Source organism: Heptranchias perlo, chromosome 9, assembly GCF_035084215.1.
Source record: "Heptranchias perlo isolate sHepPer1 chromosome 9, sHepPer1.hap1, whole genome shotgun sequence".
In the NCBI taxonomy this organism is placed as follows: domain Eukaryota; kingdom Metazoa; phylum Chordata; class Chondrichthyes; order Hexanchiformes; family Hexanchidae; genus Heptranchias; species Heptranchias perlo.
In genome coordinates this window covers 5,398,519-5,416,234 of record NC_090333.1, presented here as the reverse complement: position 1 = coordinate 5,416,234, position 17,716 = coordinate 5,398,519, and the positions used below count along the sequence as shown (strand labels likewise).

The 17,716-nt window shown below is 47.1% G+C and overlaps 1 protein-coding gene across 1 annotated transcript in view; it reads right to left on the bottom strand.

Moving 5' to 3' along the window:
- LOC137325595 (vitellogenin-like) overlaps positions 1-17,716 on the bottom strand; it is a 53,576-nt gene that overhangs the window by 21,880 nt on the left and 13,980 nt on the right. The window contains exons 10-22 of the mRNA XM_067990861.1: positions 17,539-17,664; positions 17,231-17,449; positions 12,503-12,720; positions 12,307-12,404; positions 9,514-9,638; positions 9,283-9,384; positions 8,776-8,895; positions 8,470-8,659; positions 7,748-7,832; positions 7,405-7,590; positions 6,447-6,579; positions 2,435-2,654; positions 2,189-2,340 (exon numbers count right to left, since the gene is read on the bottom strand). Of these exons, the coding sequence (XP_067846962.1) occupies positions 2,189-2,340; positions 2,435-2,654; positions 6,447-6,579; positions 7,405-7,590; positions 7,748-7,832; positions 8,470-8,659; positions 8,776-8,895; positions 9,283-9,384; positions 9,514-9,638; positions 12,307-12,404; positions 12,503-12,720; positions 17,231-17,449; positions 17,539-17,664 (1,974 nt within the window). The remainder of the gene's footprint in view (positions 1-2,188; positions 2,341-2,434; positions 2,655-6,446; positions 6,580-7,404; positions 7,591-7,747; positions 7,833-8,469; positions 8,660-8,775; positions 8,896-9,282; positions 9,385-9,513; positions 9,639-12,306; positions 12,405-12,502; positions 12,721-17,230; positions 17,450-17,538; positions 17,665-17,716) is intronic.

Genomic DNA, 17,716 nt, shown 5'->3' with positions numbered 1-17,716 from the left:
TACTAGAATGGTACCAGGGATGAGGGACTTCAGTGATGTGGAGAGACTGGAGAAGGCGGGATTGTTCTCCTTACTGCAGAGAAGGTTAAGGGGAGATTTGATAGAGGTGTTCAAAATCATGAACGGTTTCGATAGAGTAAATAAGGAGAAACTGTTTCCAGTGGCAGAAGGGTCGGTAACCGGAGGACACAGATTTAAGGTAAATAAACCAGAGGAAACATTTTTTTACACAGCGAGTTGTAACGATCTGGATTGCACTGCCTGAAAGGATGGTCAAATGTAAGGAATCTTACACCAGGTTATAGTCCAACTGTTGGACTATAACCTGGTGTTGTAAGATTCCTTACATTTGTCAACCCCAATCCATCACCGGCATCTCCACATCATGAAAGGGCGGTGGAAGCAGATTCAATAGTAACTTTCAAAAGGGAATTAGCTAAATACTTGAAGGGAAAAAATTTAAAGGGCTACAGGGAAAGAGCAGGGGAGTGGGACTAATTGGATAGCTCTTTCAAAGAGTCAGCACAGGCATGATGGACCGAATGGTAACGCTGTACCTACTATGATACTATGATTATAAAAGAGATATAATGGTGTAGGAGGAGGAACCAAAGGCAGGGCACTATGGCAGCCTAATACACTTTCTTTTGAAGAGTAGCAATGTTCCTGTGCTAACGGTACTGGCCTACAGATGTGTATACGATTCAGATTAGGACGGGTCCCTGTGTAGATCTTTCCTGCCCACTACCCCCTAACAATGTGAGAACGTCATATAAAATGTGCAAATGGTTTCTGTTGTGAAAACCTATACACGAAAGCAAACAGCGAGAAAACACCAAGACTCGACTCAAATTAACCCTCTCTGGAGAGTTTTAACTCCCTCCGCCCGGTAGAAACGAGGTGGAATGGGAGCGAAAATCGAGAGGCAAGCGGCAGGTTTAACTCCGCTGTTTTTTGCTGGCAGCTGAGTTTCCCCGTCTGAACCAGGCAGGAACCTCATTAAGATAAGATCAACGGGATCTTACGATGTACGTACGACCCCAACGGTTATTTAACAGCATACTGAGCGGGGAGCCCCGCTTAGTAAAACCAGTCAGAGAAGAAGCAGAGGGCCTAAAAGGTTTTAAGCTTGTCTTTGAGGGGCCAGGAGCAGCAGGCGTGCTCCTCTGAGCCCCACAAGGAAAGCCTGGGCCTCTGCTGCTACCATTGCCCCTTCCCACTGGTGAGACCCTGCCGAACTCCCTCCCCCCGCCCCCCCCCCCCCATCACAACTTGCCTGAGTGCTTACGGGAGGCCTCTGGGTTGCTCGATCTTTGCCTAAAGTGTCAGCCGTGGCTCAGTGGGCAGCACTCGCGCCTCTGAGTCAGAAGGCCGTGGGTTCATAGTCCCACTCCAGGGCCTTGAGCACAAAATCCAGGCTGACACATCAGTGCAGTACTGCGGGAGTGCTGCACTGTCAGAAGGTGCCATCCTTCGGATGAGACGATAAACCGAGGCCCCGTCTGCCCTGGCGGGGGAATGTAAAAGGTCCTGTGGCACTATTTCAAAGAGCAAAGGATTTCTTCCCTGGTATCCTAGCCAATATTTCTACCTCAGCCAACATCACGACAAAACAGATTGTCTGGTCATTATCTCATTGCTGTTTGAGGGACCTTGCTGTGTGCAAATTGGCTGCTGTGATTCCTACATTACAACAGTGACTACACTTCAAAAGTTCTTAATTGGCTATAAAGCGCTTTGGAACTTCCTGAGGTCATGAAAGGCGTTATATAAATGCAAGTTCTCTATTTTCTTTTACAAGCAGCCGGCCAGATCTCCCATTACCAAGAACCAGAGGGGAGATGAGGAGAATTTGTGTTACACAGCGAGTTGTAATGATCTGGAACGCGCTGCCTGAAAGGGTGGTGGAAGCAGATTCAATAGCAACTTTCAAAAGGGAATTGGATAAATACTTGAAGAGGAAAAATTTGCAGGGCTTTGGGGAAAGGGCAGGGGAATGGGACAAATTGGCTAGCTCTTTCAAAGAGCCTGCACAGGCACGATGGGCCGAATGGTCTCCTTCCGTGCTGTTTCATTCTATGGTTCTACGATCCTATATAAATGCAAACCTTTCTTTTTTTGTTAAATTAGAAGTGTTATTTAAAGCTTCACTAAATGGTGTTAATTACACGATAGGTAGAATTAATACCTGCGAACGGGATTCTTTTGTCAGAACCAGGCGACCATCAAATCTTTCATGTAGGACCTCCTCTTTCTCCAGAAGCCGAATCATTTTCGAACCTGCTTTCGGGCCTGTCTGTATTTCGAGCACCAGCTTTTCGATTCCTGTCTCTGAACGGGCTGGAAACAAAAAAAATGTTTGCTGGAGTTTGTGCGTGGTGTTGCAACGAGTAGCATTGTTCACAACGGAATATTATTTTCGCCATGCCTTTACCTGGTCTGATTAATACTTTGGCGGCGTGAGCTCCAATCAGCCTGTACAGTGGACTATGTCGAACGAAAACAGCATTTTCCATTTTTGCGTCCAGACAAACCTCAAACCCAAATTTAGTCGTTCTCATACAAGTGTTGTACACCGAGGGCCTTGGTGTTAGCAGCTGTGGTTCTTGAAGGCCTTCAGCTCCATCTGCTCCTATTCCTGAATAAAGCTGTGCCTGTAGACAAGCAAGGAAAAAGCAATTCAGTCTTCACTTTTGCTGTTACATGATTTTATATCACAACTAGTTAGGCAAGTGTAAAAAAAAAATCTAATTGCAATGGTGACGACACTTCAAAAGTACTTCATTGGCTGTGAAAGCACTTGGAATGTCCTGAGGTCGTGAAAGGCGATATATAAATGCAAATTGTTTCTTTTTTTCTAAACATCAATTAATAAAGAAACATTTGCGTACATACAGCACCTTTCACGACCTCAGGACGTCCCAAAGCTTTTTACCACCAATGAAGTGCTTTTTTTTTGATGTGCAGTCACTGTTGCAATGTGACAGCCAATTTGCGCACAGCAAGGTCCCACAAACAGCACTGAGATAATGACCAAATAATCTGTTTTTTTAGTGATGTTGGTTGAGGGATAAATATTGACCAGGACAGCAGGGAGAACTCCCCTGCTCTTCTTCGAAATAGTGCCATGGGATCTTTTACGTCCACCTGAGAGGGCAGACGGGGCCTCGGTTTAACATCTCGTCCGGAAGTCAGCACCGCTGACAGTGCAGCACTCCCTCAGTACTGCACTGAAGTATCAGCCTGGAGTGAGATTTGAACCCACATCCCAGGAAGCGAGAGTGCTGCTAACTGGGTCACAGCTGACAACAATACATAGGAACATTAGGAACCAGAGTAGGTCATAGAATCATTATAGAATCATAGAATAGTTACAGCACAGAAGGAGGCCATTCAGCCCATCGAGCCTGCGCCGGCTCTCTGCAAGAGCAATCCAGCCAGTCCCACTCCCCCGTTTTTTCCCCATTGCCCTGCAAATTTTTCTCCTTCAGGTGCCTTTTGAAAGCCACAATTGATGCTGTTTCCACCACCCTTTTAGGCAGTGCATTCCGGTTCCTAACCACATGCAGCGTAAAAAGGTTTTTCCTCATGTCGCCTCTGGTTCTTTTGCCAATCACCTTAAACCTGTGTCCTCTGGTTCACGACCGTTCCGCCAGTGGGAACAATTTTTCTTTATTTACTTTGTCTAGACCTGATGTGGAGATGCCGGTGATGGACTGGGGTTGACAATTGTAAACAATTTTACAACACCAAGTTATAGTCCAGCAATTTTATTTTAAATCCCACAAGCTTTCGGAGGCTTCCTCCATCGTCAGGTGAACGGTGTGGAAATGAAATTTTTGAATCCTTCGCATTTGAAAATCACAGAACAATGCCTGGTGATTACTGCCCGTTGCCAAGGCAATCACAGTGAGCAGACAGAAAGGTGTCTCCTAAAAGGCCACCGAATATACAAACCCCCAAAAAAAAGAGAGAGAGAGAGAGAAGGAAGACAGTCAATGACCCGTTATATTAAAAACAGATAACATTTGTTCGCTGGTGGGGTTACGTGTAGTGTGACATGAACCCAAGATCCCGATTGAGGCCGTCCTCATGGGTGCGGAACTTGGCTATCAATTTCTGCTCGACGATTTTGCGTTGTCGTGTGTCTCGAAGGCCGCCTTGGAGTATGCTTACCCGAAGGTCGGTGGCTGAATGTCCATGACTGCTGAAGTGTTCCCCGACAGGGAGAGAACCCTCCTATTTGGCGATTGTTGCGCGGTGTCCGTTCATCCGTTGTCGCAGCGTCTGCATGGTCTCGCCAATGTACCATGCTCTGGGGCATCCTTTCCTGCAACGTATGAGGTAGACAACGTTGGCCGAGTCACAGGAGTATGAACCGTGCACCTGGTGGGTAGTGTCCTCTCGTGTGATGGTGGTATCTGTGTCGATGATCTGGCATGTCTTGCAGAGGTTACCGTGACAGGGTTGTGTGGTGTCGTGGATGCTGTTCTCCTGAAAGCTGGGTAATTTGCTGCGAACGATGGCTTGTTTGAGGTTGGGTGGCTGTTTAAAGGCGAGTAGTGGAGGTGTGGGGATGGCCATAGCGAGGTGTTCGTCATCATTGATGACATGTTGAAGGCTGCGGAGAACATGGCGTAGTTTCTCCGCTCCGGGGAAGTACTGGACGACGATGGATACTCTGTTGGTTGCGTCCCGTGTTAGTCTTCTGAGGAGGTCTACGCGATTTTTCGCTGTGGCCCGTCGGAACTGTCGATCGATGAGTCGAGCGTCATATCCCGTTCTTACTAGGGCGTCTTTCAGAGTCTGTAGGTGTCCATCGCGTTCCTCCTCGTCTGAGCAGACCCTGTGTATTCGCAGGGCCTGTCCATAGGGGATGGCCTCTTTGACGTGGTTAGGGTGGAAGCTGGAAAAGTGGAGCATCGTGAGGTTGTCACTCTACCGCAAGCCCACGGACAACCTCACGATGCTCCACTTTTCCAGCTTCCACCCTAACCACGTCAAAGAGGCCATCCCCTATGGACAGGCCCTGCGAATACACAGGGTCTGCTCAGACGAGGAGGAACGCGATGGACACCTACAGACGCTGAAAGACGCCCTAGTAAGAACGGGATATGATGCTCGACTCATTCGGTGGTCTTTTAGGAGACACCTTTCTGTCTGCTCACTGTGATTGCCTTGGCAACGGGCAGTAATCACCAGGCATTGTTCTGTGATTTTCAAATGCGAAGGATTCGAAAATTTCATTTCCACACCGTTCACCTGACGAAGGAGGAAGCCTCCGAAAGCTTGTGGAATTTAAAATAAATTTGTTGGACTATAACTTGGTGTTGTAAAATTGTTTACATTTGTCTAGACCCTTCATGATTTTGAACACCTCCAGCAAATCTCCTCTCAACCTTCTCTGCCCGACGGAGAACAATCCCAGCTTTTCCCTATCCACGTAACTGAGGTCCCTCATCCCTGGAACCATTCTAGTAAATCTTTTCTGCACCCTCTCTAAGGCCTTAACATCCTTCCTAAAGTGCGGTGCCCAGAATTGGACACAATACTCCAATTGTGGCTGAATCAATGTTTTATAAAGGTCCAACATAACTTCCTTGCTTTTGTACTCTATTTATAAAGCCCAGGATCCCGCATGCTTTCTTAAACACTTTCTCAACCTGTCCTGCCACCTTCAATGACCTGTGTACATATACCCCCAGGTCTCTCTGTTCCTGCACCCCCTTTAGAATTGTACCCTTTAGTTTATATTGCCTCACTTCATTCTTCCCAACAAAATGTATCTATATCTCTCTCTCTCTCTCTCTCTGGCAGTCCCTCATGGTCAAGGAGGGCTTGATGGAAGATGCCTGTGCGTGGATTCTTTTAACATGGCAGTGGTCGTTGCACACCAACATGGTCCCAGCAGAGCAAAGTCTTGGCCCAAAGGCAGGGAAATCCAAGACGATTGGAGACCAGGCTCTGCTGTAGGACAGAGGCAGTGCAGTACTTCACTGGAGTGTCAGCCTAGATTTTTGTACTCAAGTCTCTGAAGCGGGACTTGAACCTACAAACCTTCTGCTATCAGAGGCAAGAGGTGCTACCCACTGAGCCACAGCTGACATTGCAGCAAAATGCATCACCTCATGCTTCTCAGCATTAAATTTTATCTGCCGCATGTCCGTCCCTCGAGCCTGCTCCGACGTTCAATTAGGTCATGGCTGATGTTCACCTCTACTCTATTTTCACTCCTTTGCTCCATATCCCTTGATATGCTTTTCTGGTAAAAATCTATCAATCTCAAACTTGAAAGCTGCAACAGTCCCCCAGCATCCACAGCCTTTTTGGGGGGGAGAGAGTTCCAGATTTCTGCTACACTTTGTTTGACAAGACACAGCATAAGTATGCAGCAATAGACACCGACATTTAGCCGACATCTGCTATTTAATGTTAAAAAAACTTACATTTTTCTGATTATGCCACAGTGATTCGAATTTTTGACTTGTAATGCTAGCTTCTTTTGTGTCAGGTAAAATCGGTGTCAATTTTGCTGCTGCCAAATTCTCAATATTTCTTGAAACGGCAAACACCTCTGATCTGTGGATCAAATATCACATCAGTCACCAACAATAGAATCATAGAATCATACAGCACAGGCCATTTGGCCCATCATGTCTGTGCCGGCTCTTTGAAAGAGCTATCCAATTAGTCCCAATCCCCTGCACGTTCCCCATTGCCCTGCAAATTTTTCCCCTTCAAATATTTATCCAATTCCCTTTTGAAAGTTACTATTGAATCTGCTTCCACCACCCTTTTGGGCAGCGCATTCCAGATCATCACAACTAGCTGCGTAAAAAAATGTTTCTTCAAGGCACCTCTGGCTCTTTTGCCAATTACCTTAAATCTGTGTCCTCTGGTTACCGACTCTTCTGCCACTGGAAACAGTTTCTCCTTACTTACTCTGTAAAAACTCTTCAACATCTCTCTCAAATCTCCCCTTAAGGAGAACAATCCCAGCTTCTCTAGTCAATGCTATATTTAGTTCATTATTGAATAAAATTGAGCTCCTATGAAAATTCAGAGTCTTAAACACAGTTGGTGGTTTGGACCGAGCTGTACTGACCAAGCAAGTTCCAGGTTTAATCCCTGGTCTCTCTCTGCGGAGTGAGGAAAGTGTAATTAGCTTCAGCCACTCATACCTACCACACCCCCCGGGCCCAATCTAGGCAAAAATGGGGCAGACATTGGGTAGCATTCCTCCTCCTGATCACCATTAGGAATGATTCAGTGCCCACTTTACACATGGAGAACTACTGCAAAGGAAAATTCCCTCCAGAACTATATCCTAGGATGTGTCATTGCTTTCAGAACAGGAAGGGTCAGGGAGGGCAATCAGAGAAAAAATAAAGGAGCATTAATTACTTCAAAGATATTATCTGACGCTCCTCTTGAGACGGTGCACTCTCAATCTTCAAATTCCTTTCTTTGATATTTATCCTCGCAGATACATCTACAGGCAAAGCTGAATGTATTTTTGCCTCGAGTTCCAAGCCTGACTGGATGAAGGGCGTATTTATTCCCATGACAGCTCTGGTATATACAGCCATACTGAAAAATAACCGAAAAACATTAAACTGGACCAAGCCCAGGAAATTTGGGGAGGGAGTTGAAACTATCAATAATAATTCTTAAGATAATTTGGATTATATTATATCTAGTCTTTGGAACCTAACTCATTTTAAAAAGAATATTTCAAAATAAATACCTTGGGTTGATCTGTGCCTTCAGCTGAATGTTGGCATTGAGCAACTGAGAAAGGCTAGAGACGGAAGAAGGGACGTTTGCTGCAACTATTTGAGAAAAGGGAGTGAGAAGTGTCAGTCATAATTGCATTATTTATTTCCTGGCATGTGCTACCGTAATTGGTCAACGCCCTTAGTAGTGATTAGTATGTAGTGATTATGGCACTAGCAGTCGGAGGTCAAGAGTTCAAATGTGAAATGCGAATTCAATCAAATCTGGTCAACTATGGGCTGGCGCCAGAAAGAAAGACCATCAAAGCTGATGGATTGTGGTGAAAAGCCAACTGGTTCACTCCTGTCCTTCAGGGAAGGCAAACCTGCCAACGCTATCTGGTCGGGCCTACATGTGACTCTAATCCGTACCATGTGGGTTGGCTATTAATGTTTTCTGGCGAGCCGTTCAGTTGTCAGGGCGGCAACGGGGAAATGGTCAATAAATGTGGCCCTTGCCGACATCCTGAGGGAGAACACGCACGGCATTCAACTCAAAACATGAAGTCGTCGTCTGCTGGCAGAGTGTAGAGGGGGGAGTTAGTGGCAATAAGTAGACTTTATTGAGAGGTTGGTGTCTTGTCCACCTCCCTCTGCAAGCTAAAGGTGGAGGGGGGGTTGGGGGTGGGGGTGTAGAGAGTTAAAAGCTTTTCAAGGAAAAGTAACGAGAGGAGAATGTAACAAAAGCCCTTACCATTGAGCGTGGCTCTCGCCACTGCAGCGGAATGCAAGGACAGTTCCATGGGCAGACCCAGACACGTAGGTACAAGACGCCTCAACTCCACCATCAGTAATGCGCCGTCAGTGTGCAATTCGACAGGTTTTTGGAGCCGGTCTACAAGTTTCCTCAATGTACTGTGTTTGTCTGGTACACCAGTGATTGACTATGAGGAAAAAGTGCAGCAAGTCAGTGTGAGAAGAATATGCCAGGCGAAATTTCCCTCCGACCAGCTCAGCCGATCGCATTTTGTTTTTACAAGTCATGTAAGTTCTCTCTCACTTGAATGGCTTTGTGAATATCATCCTTTCTGAATTCAACGAAAGCTATCTCTTGGCCAAATAGCTTCATGTATGCTGAAGCGAGAGGTGTTTTTTCTGGCAAGGATTTCCCACCTGGAAACTGAAGAAGAAAAATGTGTTTTGTACGAATGCAGGAGTTTTAATAGTTCACAAGACATTAGTATAACATTGTGTAGCCTGAACTAGCCAACGTGTATCAGTGCTGTAACCATTTACACCACCTCTGGACCTATCTTTTATTCATTTACTTGTCCCATAACCCACTCCCCCCCAACCCCTTGCCTTTCACCATCTTTCGTCATTTAATCGCTCCTGCCCTCCACCCTATCACAGACCTTCCCTTTTGCTCTTTCCTCTCCCCCCATTGCACCCCCATTGACCTGAAACGTTAATACTGCTTCTCTCTCCCACAATTGCTGCCTGGCCTGCTAAATATTTCCAGCAATTTTCTCCTTTTATATTAGTGCCAGTGCTAACTTGGTCTTACCATATTCATAAACCGTTGAGTTTGTTTCACATCAGGAACTCCCCTGACTGGTGCTTGGCTTTTCGTTATGACCTCCTGGAGACCTTCCATCCGCAAACCAGCCTTTGTAGATTTAGGGGAAAAAAATGTATTTAAAAAAAAAATGGGACACTATCACACGTACAAGATAATCCCATGGAGAAGTCCAAGTTTGACATCAAGTAGAATTTCTCCAGCTGAGTAATGCATTACCTCGACAAGATCTGCGGATGCTCCCAGAGCGTGGCCCGTGAGTTTGGCTGCCAATACTGTTGGGATGAGGCTGCCGGCATTGTTAATTAGAATGACTTTGGCAGATGCTCCTGCCATCAGTTTATCTACGTCATAAAGATAAACAGCAAATCAACCAGTTGTTCTAATGCGTTAACAAGAAGAAATGGTAATTACGACAACTTGCATTTATACAGCGCCTTTAACGCAGTAAAACATCCCAAGGTGCTTCACAGTGGCGATTATCAAACAAAATTTGACACCGAGCCACATAAGGAGATATTAGGACAGGTAACCAAAAGCTTGGTCAAAGAGGTTGGTTTTATTCCACCAACCCGCTGGTAATCTGTTCCACAGTTCTATTATCCCCTTATTAAAACAAAATTGGCCAAATTTCCTTTTTTTACTTTTGACACCCTTAATTTGAGAATGTGTCTGTCAATCCTGCACCCACAGAAGAATTTTCCTCGATCCAACTCGTCAATCCCCATAAAAATCTAAAAGACCTCGATCAAGTCCCTCCTCATTCTGCTCTTCTCCAGAGAGAAATTGAAATCCCAGGGTGGACAATCTTTTCCCATAACACACTATTGTAAGTTCAGGACTCAGCTCATAGTCTCCTCTGGACCCCCCCCCCCACCGCCTCTAATAATTCTGCATCTTCCATAATATGGAGATCAAGGCGGAACACTGTAATCATTAAAGCCTCACTAAGGCCAGATACACCTTCAACCGTCATCTCCCTCGACTTCTAACTCACATCCCTACTTATATATTCCAACGTTTCATTTCTGTTCTTCACCGTCTGCAAACACTGAACCAATGGTTTCAATGATCTATCCACCAAAACTAGGGTCTCTTTCCCACTTTGTTACTTTTACCTTCAGAATCTACATCAACTTTTTGTGTAAAATATTGGTGGACTTCTTTTGTTATGCTCAGGGTAGTTGAAGATCAGTTTCACCTATGAGAGTGATTAAGACTTGCCTGTGATAATAATGAGCCGTTCCTCACCCCGTAGCCCAGAGAAATGATAATGGGGCAAATTTTGCTGTAGCAGGGCATCTAACGGCGTCTGCTGTTAGTTAGACTTGTCCCTGCACGTTTAGGCTTTTACATTTTTTACGTGCGAACTGATAACGGGGCAGCGAGTGAAACAGGGCATCTGGGACCTGAGTGAACAGGGCGAGCCCCAGGGTATCTCCTTAACCAATGAGATTGAAGGATTGGGAAATTAACAGCGCAAGGATTGAGAAGGAGGGTGTAAATTAGAGAGGGTGAGTTCAATGTCAAATCAAGAGAAATAAAGAGAGGGAAAGAAAGATTGGATTAAAAGAGAGAGAAAAGAGACAGAAAGGTAAAAGTTAAAAAGAAATAAAATTTGACATTTTTTAAAACTCCAGCAACAATGAAAACCTAAAGGAATGAGACTCCATATTTGTAATAGTTAATTTTCAGTGCCAAAGAGCTTTCATTGGCAATAATTAATACTTATCACGTCATTAAATAGGTACTTAGGCTGAAATGGACAAGACTTAACTTTCTGCGGTGAGTTTAGTTCGTATCTATCGCGCAAATACAGCAACTTCACGCCATTCGATGCATTTTAACGGTGAGCCAGGCAGCGAGGTGCCGTTTTCACAAAGCTAACGGCGGAGCAGCGCATCTCGGACAGCAACTTTTGGAAATCCGCGTTTAACCGCGCTTCTGCTGCACGCCTGACGTGGCTGTACCGTTTACGCATAAATAATGGCGAGTGCCATTAGCCTCACCGTTACTTTGACAGCTAAATCCGGGCCAACATGATTAGATAGTGTTTAATATGATGAAAGGATGGGACAGGATAGATTGAAGCAAACTGTTTCCAGTAGCTGGCCGGGTTGGGGGGGGGGGGGGGTTTGCTCAAGAACGAGAGGGATATGGGCCAAGTGCAGGCAATTGGGACTAGCTTAGTGGTATAAACTGGGCGACATGGACATGTTGGGCCGAAGGGCCTGTTTCCATGTTGTAAACTTCTATGATTCTATGATTCTATTCTATAGCTATAGCTAGAAGATTAAAAGTAAGAGATTTCGAACAGAGGGCAGAAGAAACGTCTTTAAAGCACAGGATCGAGAGGCTGTGGACTTCACTTCCAGTCTGAGTGGTGGAGGCAGAAACGATGTCAATGTTATGATGAGATTGGATAGGTGGATGAAGGGAAAGGGCTAAAGGGACATGGGAGCAGAGAGGAGCGAAATGTGATTCAAACTGTTTGTTTGTGTGGAGGGTAAACGCTGACACAGACTGGTTGGGCCGAATGGCCTGTTTCTGTGCTGTGCTTCTATGTATTTCTATGTCATCGAAAACAATTTTACAACACCAAGTTATAGTCCAGCAATTTTATTTTAAATTCACAAGCTTTCGGAGGCTTCCTCCTTCCTCAGGTGAACGATGTGGAACATTTCCACATCGTTCACCTGAGGAAGGAGGTAGCCTCCGAAAGCTTGTGAATTTAAAATAAAATTGCTGGACCATAACTTGGTGTTGTAAAATTGTTTACAATTGTCAACCCCAGTCCATCACCGGCATCTCCACATTATGTCATCGAAAATATGGAAGCTGAAATATCTAGAGCAACAAGACCCTTGATTAGAACTTTTTGGGCCCCTGTATTCTGTCTGTTATTTTCTCTTCCTTTTGGAACTTCCCTTGAAAGAGTCTGTTCTATTGAACTTGTAACTGTTTCAATGGGAGAGATAAATCTTTCTTTTAGCAGTTTGGCAGCACACTTACAGTTGAAGAGGTCAGGATGAAAGACCCGGCTGAATTGGACACCAAGTTTGTCAAAGCTGGGACTCAAGAGTTTCGCAGCTACATTGCAGCCAGCAGCCCTGTTAAAATGAACAGCAGTGGCATTACGACCATCTCACGTTCAGTAATCAGTGAATGACATGAAATTCCTGGACTGGTGGGAAGCCTGTGTACTTACAGGGAATTGAGAGATGGGAGTGAACTTCTCGCAAGAGATCTGAACTGTGAATAGGCAAAGCTTGCCACTTGCAAACTGGTCTCCTTTAGCAGCGAACTAGCTAGCACTAACAAAGAATTCAAAGGTGGCTCGGTGAAAAGAAATATTGCACAAGCAGACATTCGTAATTCAGGGTGATTCCTTCGATTCATAAATAACTGTATAGTGATGGCTTGTACCTGTGTCAAAAGGAGAGAGATAACCCGTTAAATCACCACAACGTTCTCACGGCAGAATATGTACGGTGCTGTCATTTTTGTGGTCCTATTTCGCACAACTGATATAGCGGCCCAGAACTCACTTACCTTGGACGCCGCTCCGTAATGGCGTCCATCCCAACCGCCGTCGAATCCATCGGAGCGAGTTCGCGAATGCGCACGTGCGCCGTGAAACCCGGAAATCGCGATCTTGGTCTGATTGGTTCAACGGCGTTTTGACAGTCCCGAATTAAAGGGCCAACCACGCCACAGTCAATACAATCAAACACAATCACCAAACAATCGTAAACTCACCCATCTGCCCAGCTGGAACGAAGATACTTATGCCATGAGAAGGTGAGCTTGAAAATACCAGCCCTACACTACTTTTTAAAAGCGCGGAGACTTATAATGACTGCAAAAGAACAAAAAATTACATTTTAAAAAAGTGGACTGTCCAATTATTCCTATTTTAATATTTTTTGATCATTAAAAAAATGTATTAAAAAATAAAATAAAAATTTAACTTTTAATTTCTGTATGTTTCAGTACATTATAAATCATTTTCTTGCCTTTTTATAATAAGGTATGTTATTATGTTAAATTTTTATTTAGACTGGCATAGAGAATGTCACTTTAAATGAACGAGTATTACTTGCCTACTTGTGGGCGGGGCTTCCATTCCCATGGTCTTTGCATGCGATCATGGCCTGCACTGATCTCAGAGCGATCATGGTCTGCACTGATCTCAGAGCGATCATGGCCTGCACTGATCTCAGAGCGCACATGGTCTGCACTGATCTCAGAGCGATCATGGTCTGCACTGATCTCAGAGCGATCATGGTCTGCACTGATCTCAGAGCGCACATGGTCTGCACTGATCTCAGAGCGCACATGGTCTGCACTGGTCTCAGAGCGCACATGGTCTGCACTGATCTCAGAGCGCACATGGTCTGCACTGATCTCAGAGCGCACATGGTCTGCACTGATCTCAGAGCGCACATGGCCTGCACTGATCTCAGAGCGCACATGGTCTGCACTGATCTCAGAGCGCACATGGTCTGCGCTGATCTCAGAGCGCACGTGGTCTGCGCTGATCTCAGAGCGCACATGGCCTGCACTGATCTCAGAGCGCACATGGTCTGCACTGATCTCAGAGCGCACATGGTCTGCACTGATCTCAGAGCACACATGGCCTGCACTGATCTCAGAGCGCACATGGTCTGCGCTGGTCTCGGACTGCACATGGTCTGCACTGGTCTCAAAGCGCACATGGTCTGCGCTGGTCTCGGACTGCACATGGTCTGCACTGATCTCAGAGCGCACGTGGCCTGCGCTGGTCTCAGAGCGCACATGGTCTGCGCTGATCTCAGAGCGCACGTGGCCTGCACTGATCTCAGAGCGCACGTGGTCTGCGCTGATCTCAGAGCGCACATGGTCTGCACTGGTCTCAGAGCGCACGTGGTCTGCACTGGTCGCAGAGCGCACGTGGCCTGCGCTGATCTCAGAGCGATCATGGTCTGCGCTGATCTCAGAGCGATCATGGTCTGCACTGATCTCAGAGCGCACATGGTCTGCACTGACCTCAGAGCGCACGTGGCCTGCACTGATCACAGAGCGCACATGGTCTGCACTGATCTCAGAGCGCACATGGTCTGCACTGATCTCAGAGCGCACATGGGTCTGCACTGATCTCAGAGCGCACATGGTCTGCGCTGATCTCAGAGCGCACGTGGTCTGCACTGATCTCAGAGCGCACATGGTCCGCGCTGATCTCAGAGCGCACATGGTCCGCGCTGATCTCAGAGCGCACGTGGTCTGCGCTGATCTCAGAGCGCACATGGCCTGCGCTGATCTCAGAGCGCACGTGGTCTGCGCTGATCTCAGAGCGCACATGGTCTGCGCTGATCTCAAAGCGCACGTGACCTGCACTGATCTCAGAGCGCACATGGTCTGCACTGATCTCGGAATGTACATGGCCTGCACTGATCTCAGAGCGCACATGGCCTGCACTGATCTCAGAGCGCACATGGCCTGCACTGATCTCGGAGCGCACATGGTCTGCACTGATCTCAGAGCGCACATGGTCTGCACTGATCTCAGAGCGCACGTGGTCTGCACTGGTCTCAGAGCGCACATGGTCTGCACTGATCTCAGAGCGCACATGGTCTGCACTGATCTCAGAGCGCACGTGGTCTGCGCTGATCTCAGAGCGCACGTGGTCTGCACTGGTCTCAGAGCGCACATGGTCTGCACTGATCTCAGAGCGCACATGGTCTGCGCTGATCTCAGAGCGCACGTGGTCTGCACTGGTCTCAGAGCGCACATGGCCTGCACTGATCTCAGAGCGCACGTGACCTGCACTGATCTCAGAGCGCACATGGTCTGCACTGATCTCAGAGCGCACATGGCCTGCACTGATCTCAGAGCGCACATGGTCTGCACTGATCTCAGAGCGCACATGGTCTGCACTGATCTCAGAGCGCACATGGCCTGCACTGATCTCAGAGCGCACATGGTCTGCACTGATCTCAGAGTGCACATGGTCTGCACTGATCTCGGAATGTACATGGCCTGCACTGATCTCAGAGCGATCATGGTCTGCACTGATCTCAGAGCGCACATGGTCTGCACTGATCTCAGAGCGCACATGGTCTGCACTGATCTCAGAGCGCACATGGTCTGCACTGATCTCGGAGCGCACATGGTCTGCACTGATCTCGGAGCGCACATGGTCTGCACTGATCTCGGAGCGCACATGGTCTGCACTGATCTCGGAGCGCACATGGTCTGCACTGATCTCGGAGCGCACATGGTCTGCACTGATCTCAGAGCGCACATGGTCTGCACTGATCTCGGAGCGCACATGGTCTGCACTGATCTCAGAGCGCACATGGTCTGCACTGATCTCAGAGCGATCATGGTCTGCACTGGTCTCAGAGCGCACATGGTCTGCACTGATCTCAGAGCGCACGTGGTCTGCGCTGATCTCAGAGCGCACATGGTCTGCACTGATCTCGGAGCGCACGTGGTCTGCGCTGATCTCGGAGCGCACATGGTCTGCACTGATCTCGGAGCGCACATGGTCTGCACTGATCTCGGAGCGCACATGGTCTGCACTGATCTCAGAGCGCACATGGTCTGCACTGATCTCAGAGCGCACGTGGCCTGCGCTGATCTCGGAGCGCACATGGCCTGCGCTGATCTCAGAGCGCACATGGCCTGCGCTGATCTCAGAGCGCACATGGTCTGCACTGATCTCAGAGCGCACATGGTCTGCACTGATCTCAGAGCGCACATGGTCTGCACTGATCTCAGAGCGCACATGGCCTGCACTGATCTCAGAGCGCACATGGTCTGCACTGATCTCAGAGCGCACGTGGTCTGCACTGATCTCGGAGCGCACATGGCCTGCACTGATCTCGGAGCGCACATGGCCTGCACTGATCTCAGAGCGCACGTGGCCTGCACTGATCTCAGAGCGCACGTGGCCTGCACTGATCTCAGAGCGCACATGGCCTGCACTGATCTCAGAGCGCACGTGGCCTGCACTGATCTCGGAGCGCACATGGCCTGCACTGATCTCAGAGCGCACGTGGTCTGCACTGATCTCAGAGCGCACGTGGTCTGCGCTGATCTCAGAGCGCACATGGCCTGCACTGATCTCAGAGCGCACGTGGCCTGCACTGATCTCAGAGCGCACGTGGTCTGCGCTGATCTCAGAGCGCACATGGCCTGCACTGGTCTCGGACTGCACATGGTCTGCGCTGATCTCGGAACGCACTACTGGAGAAGATTTCAAAATTAAGCAAATGGACATCGTTGCCGAGGCAGTGACTATATTCGTATTTTCTATCCACAGGATGTGCCAGCCTTGCCACGCCAGTCGGAAGTTTCGACCCATGACCTTAAATTTGACCAATTTACCATAATTGTGAACAAAACATATATCAAATAAAATAAATGTAAAAAAAAACCTGCAAATGCTGGAAATCTGAAATAAAACACAAAATGCTGGAAAATGCAGAGCGAGCCAACCAGAGAAAAAACAGGTTATGACTAGTTGGGTTTGTACCTTTCATCAGAACTGAAGAGTAAAAGATAAACAGGCATTTTCGTAAGGTTAGAAAATATAAAGGTGGGAAAATGGAGCTGAGGTACAGATCAGCCATGGTTTAATTGAACGCCGGAACAGGTTTGAGTGGCTGAATGGCCTCCTCCTGTTCCTAATGTTCTTAGATGTAAAAAGGACAATGGAATGCAAATAGTGGAAGATGGAAAGACAAACAAAGACAAAATAGGTGAGAAAATGGAGAAAGAGAAAAAAAGGCAATTTGCAAATGTCGCAGGTCTGAACTTGAAATGGCCAAGTTGGCAAAACACAATGGACTCATCAGCGCTGAGAAAATTTTAAAAAATAACAGGTGAACACCACAAACTCCATTATTGTTAGTTCTTAATTTGTGCAGAAGAGCTTAACTTTTTTCTTTACCTTTCCTGGGTCTTTCCTTATAATGTTACGCAGCGCCATTAGAGCATCAACTTGGATTTTCAGTGAAAGACGCTCAGCCGCTGTCCCAAATCCAGGTAACAGTTTTATAATCCGCTTGATGCTCTCTCGCTGCCCAGCATTACCGATTGCTTTAAGGCTGAGAACGATGTCTTCCTCGTTGGCCTGAGCAATAGCCTCAACGAGCATGTCATGGAGCGGCTGGAGGAAGAGAGCCTCGGTAAGAGATACGTGGAAGTCAGGTAAACACAGTGCAGCAGTTGGGCGATCAACAAGTCACAGCAGCTCACCTTAAGTATATCATTGGGGCAAGACGACTGCCCTGCACAGTATCTGAAAACCATAGAGCCGTATCCAAGGTAAACAATCTGGCGAAGAATGGAGGACTGTTGTAGGTGAGCAATAACGAATAGCTCCTGCAAAGAAAAAAAATCAAGTTAGCCGTTACTTTTTAGGGCCAGGGTGAGC